The sequence below is a fragment of the Rhyacophila brunnea genome, unplaced genomic scaffold (genome assembly GCF_057557595.1).
Source record: "Rhyacophila brunnea isolate RB1 unplaced genomic scaffold, BYU_Rbru_1.0 scaffold_3, whole genome shotgun sequence".
Taxonomy (NCBI): Eukaryota; Metazoa; Arthropoda; class Insecta; order Trichoptera; family Rhyacophilidae; genus Rhyacophila; species Rhyacophila brunnea.
Window position 1 is genome coordinate 56752752 of NW_028232965.1, and position 20939 is coordinate 56773690.

At 30.8% G+C, this 20939-nt stretch overlaps 2 protein-coding genes across 3 annotated transcripts in view; one reads left to right on the plus strand and one right to left on the minus strand.

The window, feature by feature from the left end:
* The window catches only part of LOC147068592 (four and a half LIM domains protein 2-like), a 240118-nt gene extending 226188 nt beyond the window's left edge, over positions 1-13930 (plus strand). For both annotated transcript variants that reach the window (XM_085952072.1, XM_085952073.1), the window contains 3 exons: positions 8979-9148; positions 10236-10422; positions 11322-13930. In XM_085952072.1, coding sequence (XP_085808198.1) covers positions 8979-9148; positions 10236-10422; positions 11322-11479 — 515 coding nt within the window. In that variant the 3' untranslated portion in view covers positions 11480-13930. The remainder of the gene's footprint in view (positions 1-8978; positions 9149-10235; positions 10423-11321) is intronic.
* Positions 13931-14128: 198 nt separating this feature from the next.
* kri (uracil phosphoribosyltransferase krishah) lies at positions 14129-17539 on the minus strand. Its single transcript, XM_085952075.1, has 4 exons — positions 17336-17539; positions 17064-17256; positions 15837-16004; positions 14129-15023 (listed from the first exon to the last, which is right to left on the minus strand). The coding sequence occupies exons 1-4, from the start codon at positions 17443-17445 to the stop codon at positions 14841-14843; spliced, it is 654 nt and encodes a 217-aa protein (XP_085808201.1). The 5' UTR covers positions 17446-17539; the 3' UTR covers positions 14129-14840.
* Positions 17540-20939: the final 3400 nt, after the last annotated feature.

Genomic DNA, 20939 nt, shown 5'->3' on the forward strand with positions numbered 1-20939 from the left:
ACAGTATGAAGTTAGCTGCGAATCAGTCAGCTGTACACAAACGCAGTTATGATAGTAGAATAATTGTAGAATATATTATTGTTGGCCAAAATAAAATAAAAACAACGAGAAATAATAATTATATATTTCTTAGTGATATAAGTTAAAGTGTATAGAAATAAGCCAGCGGCACTCCAATAAGCGGCCCTTAGTTATTCTAGTTTTTATTGATATGGGGCTATTAAAACGTCAATTCTATCTAATATCATACTTTATTTGACAGATCTGAAACATGACGTCTCGAGCCGACCATAGTGACCATAGACTAAGGAGTATGGATTATTTTGCTTGGAGAAAAATATTGTTTCGTTTTGTGAATTGTATGACGTACTCCTTTTTCTATGTGATTCGCTGAAAACTAAGCTTACTTATATTTTTAAGTGTGATAGGTACGTTATTTTTGTTTGGGATTATTTATTTTATGTGAAAACTATTTTCTAAATGTTTGAATATTTTTGGTTAGTGTGAATTTTGACAAACGCGGTGTACGATTATTTTGTTTTGTTATGCCAAAGAAGTATAACTTCTAAAGCACGTACATAAGTACACGCACCGATTTTTCTTTTACGTTAAGCTATTGCTACTATTTCATCAATCAATTTAACTACGAATCTCTCAAATATTTACTCTAACCTCCGCTCTTCGGACTAGATTCCATTATGCAATATGTCACTTGTATTTACCTATTTAGTATTTCCATCTGTGCAAAGCTGTAACATTACCTAACATTGGTAACAGAGTAATATTTGAACATTAATTCATCATGGCTTATTAAAAATACTCTATTTTGCAGATAAATTACACCGATACATAATATTATTGCAAGTAGTTTCGTCATATGCGTAAACACGTGTTGCGCAAATTCACCTATTTCATTTAACCTGCATAAAGCATTATTAATATGTTAATATCACACACCCACCAAAAATTATGAATAAATTATTTCAGTAATGATGGATGACCTTGTTCCACGAAGGTTGGATGGAAATTCTGTATGCAAATATTAATATATTTCTGTGAAGTATGCTAACTTATTTTTTCCCTTTCGTAATTATTTATTGTCTCAAGAATAGGGACTTAACGAGATGTTGCCCTTCGATTGCAACCCACACTTGATTTGGAGTGATTGAGGAAACATATGTAGGTACCTACTCATATACTTTATAATGAAATATGTTTTCTCATTAATTTATATCTTTAGGTATATTTAGAGTTGGGTATTTCCCGAGAAAATCCCAATCAAGAGATTCGGGATTTCCAGGAAAGAATTCTCGAGAAGTCGAAAAATTTAAAAAAAAAAACCTGTAAAAATCTGACAAAATCTGACAAATTACAAAAAAATATGTTTTTTTTATTTATGTAAGAAGACAAATAAAATAGAAGTAGGAAAACAAAAATAATTCAAAACATTACTTAAAATAGAATTTCATAAGACTGTCAAATGCTGCGTCTGACAATCGCGTACGCTTTTGAGACACAAAATTCCCCGATGTTGCAAAAAATGCGCTCATTTTGAGTCGACGTTGGCTTAATTGTGTCAAATGCCCCGATCAGTCCTTGAACGTTTTGTGTTTTCTGTCCACTTTTTTCATATATAAAATCGTTTTTTCAATTAATATTTGATAATAAATAAATCCCGAATCCCGAGAAAAGATTCTCGACATCCGGGATTTCCCGAAATGTTAAAAATTTCAATTCTCGAGATTCGGGATGGAAAATCTCTGTTTCTTCTGTTTTGTGTCCCTCACTGTTGGGGATCTTAACTCTTTTTTAATTTCTTAGTTATTTCTCTCTAGCGATCTCTGGATTCCGCCGTCCGGCTAAAGATATTGAAATTGACGATTTTGCGTCGCCATGTGCATTATTCCGTTTGCGTCGATCCTTAATGGTTCCGCTGACGGTTGAGCATTTACAAATTGTTGTTTTTTCTGGACTACATGGCAAAAAGCTGCATAACTCTCTGAATACTTATTATAGGGACTCTTAATGTTTATGTAATTTCAACTACACTCATACTTAAAATTTCATTCGCATAGGATTTAAATATGTATAGTTTTACACTTGAAGTTTTTTCTCCGACCATGGCCGATCCTAATAAGATTATATGGGCCTCCACAGAGTGGAGGTTTGTATTAACAGATTTTGTTTTTACGAGAAATGGATGTCAGCCACTTGCTCAACCTATTAGGTCCATACTCTGACTCATCACAAATTGAAAAACAATATGTCTACTTCCCATACCCTGGATTCGAACCTGAGACCCACGACGCTATAAATAGACCGACGCTTAAGCCGCGCGGCCATCGTTACCGACGTTAAAACACATTAAGTCATTTACTGAAACCAATTTAGAAATATGTTAATTTGTATGCCTTTTTATTTGTTATTTAGTGCTGTAAATTATTGTTATCAAAATTTCTAACGGTAGGTAATAAAAAAGACTTCGAAAGCGAAAGCATCGTAAATATTTGAAAACGTTATTTTATAGTATAAGACATTTACGGTGATCGCATTCCTGTCGTGGTTCTCTATTCCACAATGGCACATTTAACGAAAAATGATTTTCCTTCGGAGCACCGCGCCATAAATCCAACCGAACGAATCGCCACCAGAGCGGCTGAAAGCATTTTCCTCTTTTCGCGAACACCGAAATGTAGTCTGTACAGACACGCGAGCTTTCCGAACTTGTGTAATAATATTACTTACACGTGAGCAAAAAACGTTGCGTGCCAAATTCGCATGCACGCATATTTTATACAAATGTATGCTCCGGCATTAAAAATCACTCATGATGTGCGTTTCCTTTGTGGAAATTGTATTATTTTAATATGATAATAAGTAGTAAGTGTAACAACATCATAAATAATACATTATTATTGTAAATGAAAATATTATGTCTATATAATTGAGTATAATAAAACATCATTACTTTCTTGGTAATTTGTATGATAGTTGAATCGAACAACAAGCGCATCCATTCGTTGAAGAATTATTCAGTTTATAAATTATAATACTTACTACCATATATTCGAAAATTGGCCGAACTACCCAATGAAATCGGAACGTCTGAGAGGGCTTATATATAGGCGCCATGACAGCGACAATACCAGGGAACTCAGAAACAATGGGAACTGAAATACCTAACGGGTAAAGAGTAGCAGGTAACCGACCTCGAGTGAGGAAAATCCGGGATAACTTAAAACGTGTCAAGAATTCGTCATACGTCGAATACTGACTGACAACTGCTCTCAGTTTATGCATTGACGCTCATTTAATATTGGTGTATTACACACTGTTGGACGTGCATACCTAATGCGTGTTTTATTTTCGTAGGACACTCACACATTCAAAACTCTGCATAAAAATGTAGCGTATTGAATATAGCCTATCGGAATTCTATTTATTATCTGTTCTGTGAACAATACCGATTACACATTAAATGTGTTCAAAATCTTCGTTGTGTATAAGTAAAAACTTGATTAGTGTTCACTAATCTTGCAATGTGGGTTACTTTTAAGACGTAGATTTAACATGTGTAGATACTACTTAGGATACAAACAATAACAAGCCCCTATATTATGTTATTATATAAATTATCATACAAATGTTCGTAATTCATGCAATAAAGGTGTGGTAAATATTATTAAAATCGTTGATTTCTTAGAGAATTACGTGGGGAATTAATCTATAGATACATAATAACAACAATAAAAGATTAAAAATAAATAACAATGAGAAAAGGTGTAAAATTAATAAATTAAATATGTACATAATATGTAGTCTGATATTTATAAAACTTTTCATATCCTAGGTTTCCTCTAGTATATAAAATATCTAGTCCAGTCCTCTGGATACCTCAAGAGTACCCAAAACAGTGAATGCATTAGCTTTTTGGATTTATATGCTTATTCACTGTCTCATGTATTTACTACAACGGTACTCACCTGTTTTAACAGTCAAGTGACGAGTCCGATCTTAGACACCGTCTTTAAAGCAGAGGATTTCCAGGGTTCAAATGTCTCTAAACCCTGGAGACAGACACTCATATTTTTTGGCATTATTAGACTCTGAACCTGTCGATTGAACTGATTAATTCATGCAATTGAATTAAAAATGGCAAAGTACAATAAAAATCGTCACCGTTTTATAGGTCACTTATTAATGTGTTATACTCGTATATAATATAGTATAAGTATAAAAAAATAATATAATAATATATATTATCTTTGGTTTTTAATGTACTGGACGTGTCAACCTATGAACATATACTCTGAGTTCAGATCACGCCAGACTTTTCGGCACCTATATATCAAAAAAGTTAGTGTGTCAAAAAGTCGATATCCTTGATGATATGCAAAATCCAATATAAGTCGAACGAATTCATTTATTCGATAAACTTGACCCACATTGTCCTATCTGTATCGATGCTTGCTTCTCGGAATGCCTCTCACAGATTGCCCACATTATTTTTATTGCTTTATCTTATAACTTAATTTAATTCTAAGAGCATAATGACGCCTATGAAAGCCTTATTTAGATGCCTGCTTAGTGACGTAAATTGTATTTAAGAAAATACACTTTGGGAAACTACGCTAACTTGTGAAACGGGAAAATATTCTTCAAATAATGTGATGAATAATATAATGATTTAATTATCGAAACCATAATTCTGAAAAGAAAACTCATACATGTATACTTATAATAATGTAAAATAAGAAAATCCTATTTTTATAGGCTAAGTAGAATTCAAACTCACGTCTTTCAGCTTTTCGATTGATGGCCCTTATCTATTAAACCGATCCTACTTTAATTTTTGCAAATAACTGCGCTATTATTTTTTGGTGTAAGTACATATTTCAAATTCCGTCAAGAAACGGTCACCAATTTTTTAAACTTAAATCTTCTATATTATTATTTAAATTTAATTTCTCAATATGTTTATCAAAATTACGTATTTTCAATAAAAGAAATCTCAAATACACAGTGGCGGCTCGACGACTTTCTAGGTAGTGGGGTTTAGCCATTAATTAATATACATACCTACATACTTTATCATAATATTATACATTATGTACCAAGCTACTTATAATAATATGATTATCTGAGTCCTTACTTAATCATATCTAAAAACCGTGCTTAAAAATATTAACTTAATTAAATTAAAAATTATAATTATAATAGACTTACCATTACCAGTTTTGAACAACGACATATATGGAGCGTTTTTACTCACCTATGGGTCATTTGATTCGCTCCCCAGTATGCTTATACTAACACTAATGCGTTCACATCCTTTGTAGAACAAGATTTGTACCGCGGCGACAGGATGGGACTGAGTGACCCCGGTGTATTTAATTTAATTAATTATTTTAATACCACGCAATCATCATTATAATATTACATAATTTACAATCATTGCTTGATTTATTTGTATTATAATAATAAATATATATGTAAAATTGCGACGGGTTTATATGGATAAAATAAATTAAATAGTTCATTTTTAATCGTGTAATTTGGTAAGTATGTGTATATTATGACATTGATAAACATATCGGACTAGTATTTTTGACATGATAACGATGTGGGGATGGTCCCTACGAACCCTTAAGGTAGAACCGCCCCTGCAAATACATAAATATTATAAGTATATTACATTGCCCATTATACTGGAATTAATTAGTAGAGCATATTTTACTACTAGTCTTGATTTGAGAAAATATTATACCGTTAGAAAACTAGTGTAAAAATCTCATCACAATATTAAGTATGTTTTATTATAACTGTGGTCTTCAGTCAATTTTAGATAGTGCAAATCTGATATTTTCATTTGAGGAACTTTATTTTTGTTCTGTAAATCGTAACCTCGTTATTAACTACCATTATTTCAATACTTTAGAATCATAAAATTAAAGAGCTCTTATAATGATTTGACCAAAAACCGCGGATGTCTGCTAACTTATTATGCACAATCCAGTACCTATGTATTTTATCAAAATTCATAAAATAACTCTAAATAATAGAGTTATTTAAAGTGTATGTCTATCAATAGTGTTTCAGCGGTACATGTTCACAATTTGTATAATAAATATTCTATAGTTATAAATATAAACAAAAATATCACTTCGACTTATATAAAAAAATATGCTAATATTTTGCTGACCGGGCAAGCCACTGGCCATATTAAATTAAATTATAAATAAATGTATAGATGTGACCGATAGTGCTCACTGGCCGACCTCAAATAGCTGCCGATTAATGATTTAGATCGACTATTATAAAAATACCGCTGTTAAAATAATTTACATTTTCTAATTAAATATTTTAAATCGGAATTTCTTTTATAAATTAGTCACCAACGAAATTTTAAATAATATTGCAGTGGGCGCATTTTACCGAAAAAAATTACAGTGGCTTATCTAGAGAGCTGTTGAATCTGATTTAATTAACTTTGATCGTTTGAGCTTTAATATTTTTCATTCATTGGATCAACATTGTACGATTACTTATCTACGGTGTTTGGTCAGTTTTATTCAGATATAGCAAACTTGAATCCCAGTAATCCTTCTATCTTTTTAGAAGCTTGCATTTGCAGCGGATCGGATCTTCCATCCATAACGATATTTAATACTAGTTTCACCCATCTAACCACATCCTCAACTTTGTAAATTTCTCAGATCTGTTCACTTATTATATGATGTATTGAGTGTCCTCATTTACATACTTTTTACGACATTTAATTTTGTATATTGTATTGTTATTTTAAACGTATAAATAAAGTAGTGATAATTTTAATATTGCGCCCATATTTACGATTTTAAAAAGAGGGTTTCAATTATTTAAAAATATTTCATTAGATTTCTTATAATAAAATTGAGAAATCAATAATTTATTAATATGAAAGTATGCAATAAACGACGGAAATACTACACAGCTTTGATTGTTTTTATTGCTGATAAATATTTTAGCACCAGAATTTTAATTTGAAAAATACTTTAATTGATTCATTTTATACCTAAAATTTTATTTTTGGATTTTAAATAATGCCGCAGTACTGTTTATTTTTTATTTCCGAAATTAAATTGTATTTTAGGATATTGTTTATACAGATATTATCGGTATTATTTAGGTGTGGTAATAAAATTCTCCCATAAAAACATAACTGAAATATTTCTAAATTCAATTATTTAAATTTACAATAACTACAAATATATCTAAAAATGATTCCAAAAATATGAAAGCTTAAAATGTTAAAAACGATTACTTATCAGAAAAACTGTATTTGTTTCTAATAAAAAGTACCTATTTAATGATACCCACATACAAACTCTCTTATTTAATTGTATACACCCACATACAAACTCTCTTATTTAATTGTATACACCCACATACAAACTCTCTTATTTAATTGTATACGTACGTATTGTCTTTAGGGAACACATATTATTAAGCTTAGGTTTTTATCCATGTGAGTATCGGTGACGTGTTTTGGTTTCTATTGGAAAAGTTTGTTTAGTAAAATGCACACACGTATTTGCAAATGGTATTTGACCGAGATAATAGGCTTTCCTTAACACTTTCGATCTGCATACATGTTCTTATATTATTATCATGTAGCTAATTATTATAATGTATAATTTCACATGAGAAATTTTTAATTAATTAAATTTATGATATATGTCGCTGTTGATAAGATAATAGATACTATCGATTACCTTATGCATAGCGTCATTTACTCTTTATCTGAATTCTATGATTAACCTACTTACTTTACATTTTTTTTCGGTATGATACTGTTTTTTGAAAATAATCTTAAATATGAATAGGAATTCGATACAAAAAAATACCCAGCGCATTGCTCCTTTATTTTCAAGCTATAGTGTTGAAATACTACGAATTTATTCGTCTGTTCATTTTAGTCAATATAAACTCGGTATGGTACGGAAGTATCCAACTAAGTTTTATTGCAGCCATGTGCCATTTTACAGAAAAGCTACAACAAAACTAAGCACATAAAATTCACAATGAATGTAGCTACACAAATTTCACTAGGTATATACATAATATTATAATATACTGAGTATAATATATATTTAGATGTAACGCATAAATTTTCTTTGTTGATTAGCTATTTCCCGTTTACATTTACTGTCGTCAATTTTTTTATTGGTTATGATTACGATCGCTAATTATTGAAGGATGGATAATGTTCGGTCAGTTTGCTGACATTAAAAGTATTGTTTATAATGTACATTTTTTTGTACACGTTATTAATTCAAATGTTAACTATATTTATTCTGATAGTTAGTAACAATGTTAAAAAAAAGTAACCGATAGTTTTGAAAGTAAAATTGCGTGTCGTTAAATTATTACGTGCACGGTTAACGTGAGACATAATGTTACTGTAATTTAAAGGAAAAAACTAAAAAAAATGTTTTTATATTTTATCGTGCCATGTTACCAATATTTTTCATGCACCCGTTCATTTATAGAGATAACTATTCAATCAATAGCGATAAACATGTAGGTAATATAGCTGTCTTTACTATTAGCAGTATAAAAAAATTGTGAAATCACAATCAATACATTATTTTTAACGAGAAAACTTTCAGCTTGACTTCGATTAAAATCTAATAAGTAGGTAGCTAGGCTACACACAAAAAAATGTTTTACTGAAGTTTTTTTATTATTTAGGTTGTACAGTCATTTCACGCTAATCTAATCCGAATTATTCCACGATTCGATCAATCAAAGCTGGTATATTATTATTTAACCTGAATTCTTCTCAATTGTATTATTATTCTGACATTTTTTTTCCAATCATCATTTAAAACTCGAGCCATTTTATAGAACATTATTGGAATGGATTGGAATGATTAAAAACAACAAACTTGGTGACAAATTTAATATCTAATTGGTTGTTTTTCTTTTGTCTGCAGGAACCAAGAAGATGGAGTACAAGACGAGGCAGTGGCACGAAAAGTGCTTCTGCTGCGTGGTGTGCAAGACTCCCATCGGCACCAAGAGCTTCATTCCCAGGGAGCAGGAAATCTACTGCGCTGGATGCTATGAAGAGAAGTTCGCTACCCGTTGCGTCAAGTGCAACAAGGTAATAACAGAATGATAAGTACATAAAGTAAAACCTTAATTTTCCGGCTCGTAATCCGGCTCATACACAATGTTCGGAGCATGATTGTCACGTCATGATCACGCAACATTGCGCAATTGTTGCAACGTTGTGTTGTCGCGTGGCGTGACTTTCTGCAACAGTTTTAAAGGATTTGTTTGTGTTCTTAAGAACATCGATCATTTGTTTAGTTAAATTTATATGTATACTTATATTATGTAAACTAACCAATATATCATTTTTTTGACATAAGCATTCGGAAAACATACCTTATAACAGGATTAGCGAACCTTTTTACGTACGCGTGCCAAAATTTCCAAAATAATTATTTTTCGACTGTCTGACGTGCCAAGCAGTTTTTCATGGCGAAAAAAAAGTTTTCTAAAATAAATACTTTTTAAGAATCCTATTAAAATATCTTAAAAAATACAATTGAGTTCTTGAAATTCATTTCTGCCATTTCATTTATGCATGAATTTTGACGTTTCCGTTTGCAAAACTTTTTTATAAAACAAAAAACATTTTTTAAATAAATATATTATGTAAAATAGTAATTTCTTTTCTCTTCAAAATGAAACAATCGCGTTGCGATAGGTTCGCCATCCCTGCCTTATAATATACCTCCGCGAACTTTTGTTAATACTATTTTTAAGCCTACGTGATTTGTTTGGTCACATTAAAAATTATACTAGAAGTCCATTAGATTTTCTTATTAATTCTACAGTATTTTAAATATTAATATTGACAGCTGTTTCGGCTAAATCCTTCCTCATAACGGGGTTGGGTTGTTTATAGCCTCAAACTGCTGTCAAAACAAATATCTCAAATATAGAATAATTAACAAAAAAACTTTCTTACAAAACCTTTATGTCGTTTTTAATATTGATTTAATTGATTCACGCGATCTATAGCGTATAGGTAATGTCCTATTCTCATTTTTTTAACTCCCGTAAAATTTGTTCGTACCTAAATAAGTTAGTTGACTAACAAAATACTGGTTTGTGGTACTTTTAAGGCGGTTATCGTGAGGAAAGATCATTTATTAAACGCGAGTTAACTTGTCTTTCAGATTATCACCCAGGGTGGCGTGACCTACAAGAACGAGCCATGGCATCGTGAGTGCTTCACATGCACCAACTGCTCCACGTCTTTAGCCGGACAGCGGTTCACGTCGCGTGACGACAAGCCCTACTGCGCCGAGTGCTTCGGAGAACTCTTCGCCAAGAGGTGTACGTCTTGTGTCAAGCCAATCACCGGTAAGACCAATAATTTATTAAATTTATGTTTTCTTCCACTCAATCGGCTCTTTTAGTATTTAAAATTTTAACTTGTGTATAAAATGAATAAATTTAATATAAGTAGTATTTTTACAATGACGTTGAAGTAAATCTTTCCATACTTGAAGTCTAAATATTATTAACAATTAATTACCTATAATAAAATTAAACACCAAAATAAGTTATAACTATTATTTTTTATTTCCTCCACAACTAATTTTTAACAGACAAGCTTTCATCCTCGTACATTATTATGAATTGAAAATGTCTGACCAGATAAAACCGACTTAGTTTTAAAATTTCGCGAGTGCAGAGCTACAAGGTTCTAAGTGTTTATTTTTGGAGAAACAAAAATAACAATGAGGCGTCTTAGAATACTATCAGGTTTGTTTTGTCAAAAAACACTTATAACGTTGTAGTATTAGAGCCGTTTCACACGGGACACCTGTGTGGCGAGATTCCGCATTTATACAAACTGAATGGGCGCGTTCAGACGGGGACACACGAGTGTCGCATTCATTTATAATATGTACATGCGGAATCTCGCCACGCTTGTGGCGCCACACTGGTGTCCCGTGTGAAACGGCTCTTAGGCTTGCGAATTGTAAATTCTTTATGGCGAAAGTACCTACAACAAATAAATAATTACATATTATAACTTTTAAGTATGTACCTACCTATTTATATTATTATATATATTTTTTTATAATATTATGTCTTTTCATCAAAATTAATAATAAAGCAATAAAACTAATGTACAGAGCTGCTATAACAGCCTGTAAAAGAACAGTCTAACACCAAACCATATAGACATCTGAGTATCTCTCCTCTGCTTAAAAAAGAATATGTTTCCTGATGAGTGTGTTTGTGCTTTTCAGGAATCGGTGGCACACGTTTCATTTCATTCGAAGATCGTCACTGGCACAACGACTGCTTCATCTGCGCGCAGTGCAAAACCTCGCTGGTCGGACGGGGCTTCATCACGGACGCTCAGGACATCATCTGCCCCGAGTGCGCCAAGCAGAAGCTCATGTAAACAACGCGACGCACCACCTTATCACCTCCTCGACCGTTCTGTTTCCAATCGCCCGAAAGTTTGCAGCTAAAGTGCCATCATGAATACGTGAACGAACCTTAAAACGAATATTACAATACGTATTCCGAATGTAATTTATTCTTAAAACATATTCCTGATCTTTAGACTCGACGTTGATAATTTATTATATTTATTTATTGTTTAAAACTACGATCAAAAAGACAAATCATTATATATTAGCTGTTCGCTTGTAAATTTAATATTAATTTGCTGTAGTACACAATATATTTTGAAGTGCTTTTAATAGCTAAGATTTTGAATTGCTTTAAGATAAAACAAATTTTGGAATATGGATTATAATATAATTTCTACTCACTTTTGACTGTTATATTTCATATTCTCGCTTCATCTTGTGTTCTGTATTGTTAAGGCTATATGTCGTGGATCGCCTACTTAGCACCCTGCTGTAAATCGGGTTATTTTAGCGTTAACAATAAGATCAACCATGACCATTACTCTATCAAAACATATTGTAATTTGTAAGACTTCATGATATTGAATACGACAAAGGGTCAAGGAATACATTACTCTCAACATATCCTGTGGTTGTTTACAAACACTAATATTATTATTTATGTAGAATCTTTTTTTATCTATAGAATACATTTTAGGAGTACTAATAATTTAATAATCAATTTATAATATCAAAATCAATGTGAGACGTAACCTTAAACTATATTATCGATTTCGATATTTTATCTTGATAAAATTTATTTTTGAAAATACCTATCGATTCATTCTAAAACTATTTGTCGATAATTTACCATTTTACCACTCTGTCACGGAAGAAATTATATTTTGACTAACAGAAATAAATATTCAATAGATTTTAATAATAAAACTAAAGTTGCCTTAACCTATATTACTTAGTATGTATTTGTATTACTAACATTTAATATAAAAAGAATCAGGTATGCCTTTATACATGTTGAGAATATTTATATATAGATGTTTCAAAAAAAAAATATAATATTTAAGTATTTTTTTAATTTCGGTTTTCTATTAAGCGCTACACTTTATACACTGTAAATTTGAAATGTTAATAATTATAGGAAATTGATCCCAAAATATTTCACGTGTGGCCTTATAGTGAAAATTTACTAATTTTTGTTTCAGAAACTTACGTATGGCTTTGTTTTCTCCATGGTATAATATTAGATAGTTGATAAAATGCATAATATTAAATATTGCTATTTCTTATTATCCTTGATACTTGAACTACATTTAATTGATCTATTATATTGCGAGAACATCACTATAGAATAGAATAAGAACTTTATGTGAGATGCGAGATGACAAATAACAAAATATGTAAACCTAGGAAATATCTATCGTAGGTAAACGTAAACAATTGGGGCGTATTTTTGAGAACAAATTATATAAAAAAAATGATGATTAGTCAACTAGTTAAGATTATACATATATATTACAATATATATATCATACTTAAGTGTTGTAATGGTATAATATGATTATTCAATTTTAATATATTATCATGAATCTTTTCAAATTCTAATAATAATTATTCATTCGTAAAGAATATTTATGAAGTATTTTTCACAAACACATTTATTTATAATTTAATTTAGAAAATAGCGATGTATATTCGAAACAATATTTGAATTTTTTTTTTAATTACGTGTGAAATAAATTGTTATCATATTTAGTTTTTTATTTTGCCACAGTTTGTTGGTGCATTTTTTTTTTAATTTGATAAGCTTATTTATGCAAAAATGATATATTATATATTACTATGTTAACTTGTGAAATTAAAACCATACTAAAAATTGATTTTTATTTCCATCTGTAGAAAACCTACGGTCATCGTTTATATTTTTAAAAATCTTAGCTAATAATATATTTCTATCATCGCTTTTCCGCAACCTCGCTTCTTAGACATTTTCAATTGATATATTTAATTTTACTTTTATTATGTTAATTTAAGAGAGACGATTAAAACATGATCAGTTATGAGCGAAAACATTGGTGCTATTTTGGTGAAGGGAAAGGCATAATCGATTTATCAAAACATTTATCAAATAATGAAAAAGGTTTTATTGTCTTTATATGAATGTTAATATTCAGTCAGACCGGGAGTACAGCTGTTGAAAATATTTTTAAACTGATGACCTCTAGTCAAAGCTGTGAATTGTCTATCCGAGACACGAAGGCTTCAAAATTACCTAGCCATGTATGATTCATAGATTCTTAACGAATTATTATTTTATCAGAGAAACCCTCGGCTGTAAATAATATGAAATTATGTGACATCAATATTTTCAAATGAAGATTTATAAAAACCACTACGCGCTTCCATGCTTCTGACACAATTTGTATGATGTTTATGTATTGTTTTATTTTATAATAAAAAATTAAAACCTGTATATTAAACGTATGATTTTTATTAGAGAAAAGGGATAGGCAATCAAATATACTTCTACATGTATAAGTATATTTCCAATAGCACGTGCATGTGCATACACAAGTATAACTGCAAAATAAAGCCGGACATTGTACAAAACATTACAAGGGAACAGGGGACACTCCAATGTTACATTATCAATTTTAAAATACATTAAAAGACATGTTGAAGTGCAATAATAATACAATTTATTAATCTTTATAAATAAATATAATCATATAAAAAACAATAGATTATATATTAAAATATATAATATAATATAAAAGCAATTGCTTTTACAACAAATCTCCAGATAATTGTTTGTTATAAAAAGCACAATATGGTAAATAACCATTTTCACTTATTTCATCCACAGAATGGACTATTAGAAGAACCAGTTAATCGTTCATTGGGTCTTTCCTCAAACACAAGTACAAAAAAATTCTGATGCAACAAACACAAAAAACATTTAAGACCTATTAAAAATATATATTTCCAATAATAATACTAATTTCTTGAATCATAACCCAAGAGGTGGTAGGTAGGTGCATATAATATCATTGTTGTGATTTGTTGAAGATTTAAAAAGTATCCAAAAGACATCCAAATCCCAGTCTTTCTCCAAAATACAATATACAAAAAAAAATCTAGTAGGTATTTCTTTCAGTTCAATGTTTCTTTGGGATGTGAATGCCCTCTAATATTTAAAAAGTCATTTTGAATGCAAGTTTAGGGTCGAATAAACTATAACCATCATTGAAGGAATTCAACCACCATGTTATGAAAATCTTAAAAGAATGCTTCAAAAATGGTATTTACTTATTTATACATTAAACATACTTAAAATATATTACTTATATATTTACAATAATAATAATAATAATGCTGATGACAAAAAGATCAATCCGTTCCAAAATACTTTTGTCCGAAATGATTGGGTGCGACATGGTGGAGTTCCGACGTCAAGATTTTCATCTGAGGGTAATATTCACTAATAATTTTTACTGCGAACGGAGTGCAGAATAGATTTGATAAGATTATACTATCTTCTTTAACTCCGTGAGCCTTGAGGACTTCGACAGCCTGAAAAATGATATTCAATTATTGTTTATTTAACCAATGGATAAAGCAAGTTAACTAACTAAAAAACTAAATTACCATGTCCGCTACTAAGCGGAACTGATAAAACTTTACTTTACGAGGAATGTTTATTATAACTGAACAATTTAACCAATGGCGGCTGGCCCTTTAAGTCAAATGGTCAATGGCCCTTCAAAAATAAATATCTTTATCTATGTACAATGTCAATTATAATTATTATTATCGGCTAAAACGTCAACATGAGAGCACGCTAATGTATATGTACATGTGGATGTAATTACCATACACACATGTCTCACGCTCGCTCACTGCAGCTCGGTCATTTGAGAAAATGCCGAAATAAAATATTTCTTCTCTCTCATTTTTCATATGTGAGACAGAGAGAAAGCACAAAGTTCGCAATTTTTTTCTTCATATTGTTTTGTCGCAGCATTAGGCTAAATTTTGGTCAATGTCCGAGAATGAAATAGACATACATTTTCAATGTGTCAAACAGATATAAAACGTCATACAGTGCGACGACGACTACGATGTACGACTCGTAACACTTTTTTTGACAGTTGAAAAAGCTACTAGGTACGTAGAATGAAACAAAAACATAATTTTTTAAATCGCGTGAGTACAAATTGACGTATGTCAAATTTGCGTAAGTCGAGAGCTTACTGCATACAGTACCGTACTGTCAACACATTTACATTGACATCTGTGAATCGTGGTCTGTTAGCTACACACATGCACCTCGTATCTCGCATACCTTAGAAAGCTCAATACATTTGAATCGCTAATAGTATTCACCTGTGAAACAGTATTTCCTGTGGACATAATTGGATACATAAGCAAGACCTGTCGTTTGGCGATGTCTTCTGGAAACTTAGCATAGACAACGCGAGCCTCATGGGTGTCGGTGTCACTCTCCACAAGAATTTTCCCAATCCTTATTGAGCGACAACAATCTCGGAGTCCCTTGGGAAGAGAATAAAAAATAAATATTAGAAAATACTTTTCATTGAATCCCTTCATCTTTTCATCCTTGGATTATTTTTTAATGTAAGTAATGTAAAACAGTTTCATTTGAATGAGCTTAAATAAGCCTTAAATAATTTATAGTTCAGGAAGTAATTTTCAAAAGTAGTTGAGTCAAAAAATTCTAGAGAGTACTTGACATTATGTGATTTTCAGAACTCATCAACTTCAACATCAAATCGTTTAAAAAGCCTATGAAACATGGAACTGATTTTCAAGAATGGATAAATTCACAGGTTTATTTTGAACAACGTTAAATCCATTTCAACCAATCACGTCATTGCAAAGGCTGATATAATTTAACTAAAATGCCGTAGAATATGAATGTGATCTAAGAGACAACATGTTTGTTAAACACAAACCTTTTAGGAAAGCGGAGTGAAAATAACATAGTTTCTGACTTTGTCAAAAAGTGGATTTGACCAAATTTCAAAATTACCTTCCGAGTTAACTATACCTACATAACAAAGATAAAAAAAGTTGGTTCTTGTCGGTCAAGGGAAGCCAGCGCAAACAAATTTTGAAAATAGACGATATACTGGATTATTTGTTAGGTTAGGTTAGGTTTTCATTCTTGAATTTATGAATTTTGTAATATTCAGATAACGTCGCTATAGGATTGGTTTGTCGAATATCCGTCTTCATCGAAATCGACCTTTTAATGCAGAATGATTTTTTGTATCTAAATGGACCAGAACCATCCTTTTCTTTAAATTGCATTGTAATGAATACAGCATTCATATGCTGTAAAAACAACAATTTAAATACCTCCGTGTATATATAGGATAATGAAATTTGTTTTTGGTCTCCTGAAAATTTGACATTTGGTATATGCGACAAAACCAATCCTACAGCGACGATAAGTATTTCTTATAAAAATATATTTTCCATTTGGTTACCATTAATGATGAACATCACAACAAAAAATAGAGGTGTGGCACCATCTATTCCGCATCGTATGAAATATCTGATTAATGGTTATTTTAATAAAATATCTACCTGCTCCATCGCTTCTCCGGATCTCACAATAGATACACCACAATTTCCAGACCTAAACTTTAGTCCTTCGTATGTGGCACCCGTTGGAGTGACAACTTCGCAGTTTGTAAAAGGTAATTGGTTTAAACTTTCCTCGATCACAAGTCGAATCAAGCGATCCGCATAAAATTTGAAATCATTTCTTGTTGTGTTTCTGCAAACAATATTTACAGTCAGTCGACATTTTATAGTATATGCGCCTGTCATCTTTATAACCTAAAAATATACATTACCTATCCCGCAAGATTGTCTGCAACTCTTTTATACTGTCACTCGGTGTAAGTATTGTAAAATTGGAACCATACTCCTTTTGGAGATCGACAGAATTTGCTGAGCTACCCATTTTACTGGCAAAGATTGAATTTAATGAAATAATCCCTTATTTTTGAAGCCGCCTTAAAACGTGAAGCTTCAACTGTCAGTGTCAAAGTCATAGAAGTCTATGGTCCAGTGTTGCCATATTTTGAAAGTGGAATTATAGTACAGTGACTTCAAAATTATAGTATTTCGGCAAAAAATATAGTACGCGTTGAATGACCAATAATTTTCTGCATTTTCAAAAAATTAAACATGGGGTAATTAACGTCTTGTTTTTTTTAGACAAAATATCCAGGAAGGGTAAGTAATTAACTTCTTGTTTTTTTTTGACAAAATTCAAATGTTAAGTCAGTGGTTTCCAAACTTTATGTTACTACACCTCCCTTTTAAAAAATCTAATCTAGGCGCCTCCCCCCCCCCCGTATTTCATTAAATAATATAGACACCTTTTTAAATAGTCAACAATGTACCTACTTACGAATACAAAAAAAAATAAACAAGGTTTTACTGCTTATATTACATTATTTTTTGACGAATGTGCTTGTTTATTAGCACAATCAATTTCAATAGTAGTCAATCCAAATTCACTTCGTTCATTGACAAATGGATTCTATCATGGACTCCACATCCTGAAGCGGACCCCCGGGTCAGGATTTTTCAACCACATATTTAAAATATTTAATAGTTCCGAAACAAAGCAACGGACTTTTTTTGCTATTAATAAAATAATGTGAAAAGTGCATTAGCAAACTAACCAAGAACTCAGTAAATAGATTTTTGTTTGCTTTAATATATCTGGCGTAGAAATCATTTAAAAGTGGAGACAATATGGCGAACTTTTTTTTTGTCATTTTGATTTCCTAAGCTCCAATTTGTTATGAATGCCTTCACTTTGTCGTTTTAAATCAGTGAATGCATTAGTGGTCCTTGGATTGATTTATTCACTCATTTTTTTTTAAATTTCAACCAAATAGACAAGTTTAACAACAAAATTATCGTTCCTAAACTAAATTAATTATGATTAATTAATTAATTAATTATCCTAAATTATGATTAATTTCACCCATTTATTTAATTTTTTTACGAGATAGCCATTGCGCTTCACAATAGTATAGAAGTGAGGATTATAAAATTTGTCTCCATATTTGCAGAAAGGTTTGCAAACAACCTTTTATAGGACTGTTTTTTTGTGTAGAACTAGCGGCCGTTTTATGAACTATGCTTTTGCAAACTGCAAACCTGTGGCTAACGTCACCCTTTTTTTAGACATAGGGATTATTTTTTTTTGCTTCTCACGGATTATTTTGACGTTGTTTTTCTTCTATTGGCACCTTTTTTCCGATTTCTCAAAATTATAGTATTTTGGGCGTACTATACCTGTTTATATCGTACATAGTACGCAGACGAAAATTATAGTACGGTTGGCAACACTGCTATGGTCATCAATGCTGCCATCTTTTTCTATGCTTATTATAGTACAAAGGTGTAAAAATTATAGTATTTCTGAAAAATATGGTACAAGAACATTTTTCATCTTGAATCCTTTAAAATTATACTATTTTGGCATATTTGGCGTAAAATTATAGTATTTTACAATTTTCGCCGAATCAAAATAATTATAGTATTGTACTATAATTATGGTACAGTTGGCAACACTGATGGTCAGAGACATCAAACTCAAAGCCAAGAGTCCTGTCTAGCCATCTTTTCAAAGTGGAATTATAGTACAGAGCCTCCAAAACTATAGTATTTTGAAAAAAATATAGTACGCGTTGTCATCACTGTTGAAAATGTATAGGTTTTTTTGTTTCTCAGAAAAAAATAACAGAGAATTTGAGAAACTCCAAGATCCTTTTTTATTTAGGTACCTCTCCCGACCAAAAATGCTTACCGAAGAATTCAAGAAATTTCATTATAAACCAGTCAAGGGATTTTTTACGTTTTTCGAGCAACTTTTTTCCAAGTTCCCCAAATCTTCTTATATTGCGAAATTATAGTACTTTGCACCAATTTATCGAACGTAAATATTGAAATTTTAGTACTTTTTACATATCTTTTCCGATATTCAAAATTATAGTATTTTGGGGGTACTATACCTGTTTAATATCGTACATAGTACCTACGCGGACCAAAATTATAGTACAAAAACTATAATTATAGTACGGTTGGCAACACTGCATTAGTCTTTTGGTCATCTTAGTCAAAGTGTTGTGATCTTTTTGTTAAATACCTATTCAGTGACGTCCCGTGGGGGTAGGCAGATTTAGCGTCAAATCGAGGAGAATTATTAGGTATATATAAAAATAGCTACCTAAACGTAGTAATAACAGAAATATCTTTCTATTTAAAAATCTGCTCACTGGTTGGAAACAAAATGTATTAATTAACTAACATACAAGGTTTATTAGGACTAAATTTTTTGTGGGGTTAGCGATGTCTAGTTTACTTCCGTTGTCCTTGGAGGTCACGTCCTTGATGACCAGCAATGACACGTGCAGATTTTTGAATTAGATGTAGGTACATACTTGCCTAATTTAAAATTTATCCAAATATTTTTGCCAGTCACTCGCGAGTTTAGAAAGTTGCCAGGTGTATTTTTAAATGTATCTGAAACCGTGGAAATATTTCTATTGAAGCAGAGATAGCATTTAAATTAGTTTTAGTAGTATATATTTTGTCGGTAATGTAGCCATACCACACATTTCTTAGATATTCTTGTCAGAAGGATAATGAAAAAATATATTGTATTGCCTAAGGACTGTAGTATGCAGTCCAAACAAATTATAGTATTTTTGCAAAAAATATACCTTCATATGCTTTGTCATGGTGTTGAAAATGTGTAGATTTTTTATTTGTCACAAAAAAATAGTCAATGGATACATAACTTGGGAAATTTAATTCTGAAACCCTTTATTATTAAAGTAAGTAAGTAGGTACCTCTTCTTACCAACAATGTTTACTGGTGAATTCAAGAAATTCCGTTTCTATATAGTATATGCCAACAGAGAACCTAGCGGAAAAAAACGAAGCTTGCAATTTGAGAATTTTTTTTTGATAATTTACAATTTGAACTGTAATAAATATATATCTGAAAACATAAAAAAGATTTTTTTTTTTTAATTCAAAGATAAACTTACAAAATGTACTTAATAAAATGTGAATTCGTTGCAGGGTCACATCTTATTATTACATTATATTTTATGGTAATATTTATTATTAAAATTTACTTTATTAAGTTTTCAATTTTTTGACGTTTAGATTTTTGACTAATTCATCGTTTTAATAATTTTTATATTTATTTTAAAAAACATTGATTTTTATAAAAATATAAATGTGTACAGGTAACTTGAAATCCTTTTTATTTACATCAAATTTTATTTTAGGTATGGTCCCAATATTGAAGCTTGGTTCTCTTTTTTGGATTTCAGCGCATCTATTCTATACACAAGACTGCTATCGACCGCTATCGGTGACTATTGAGGGTACCTAGTTTATCATGTTTATGTATTGAGGTATTAT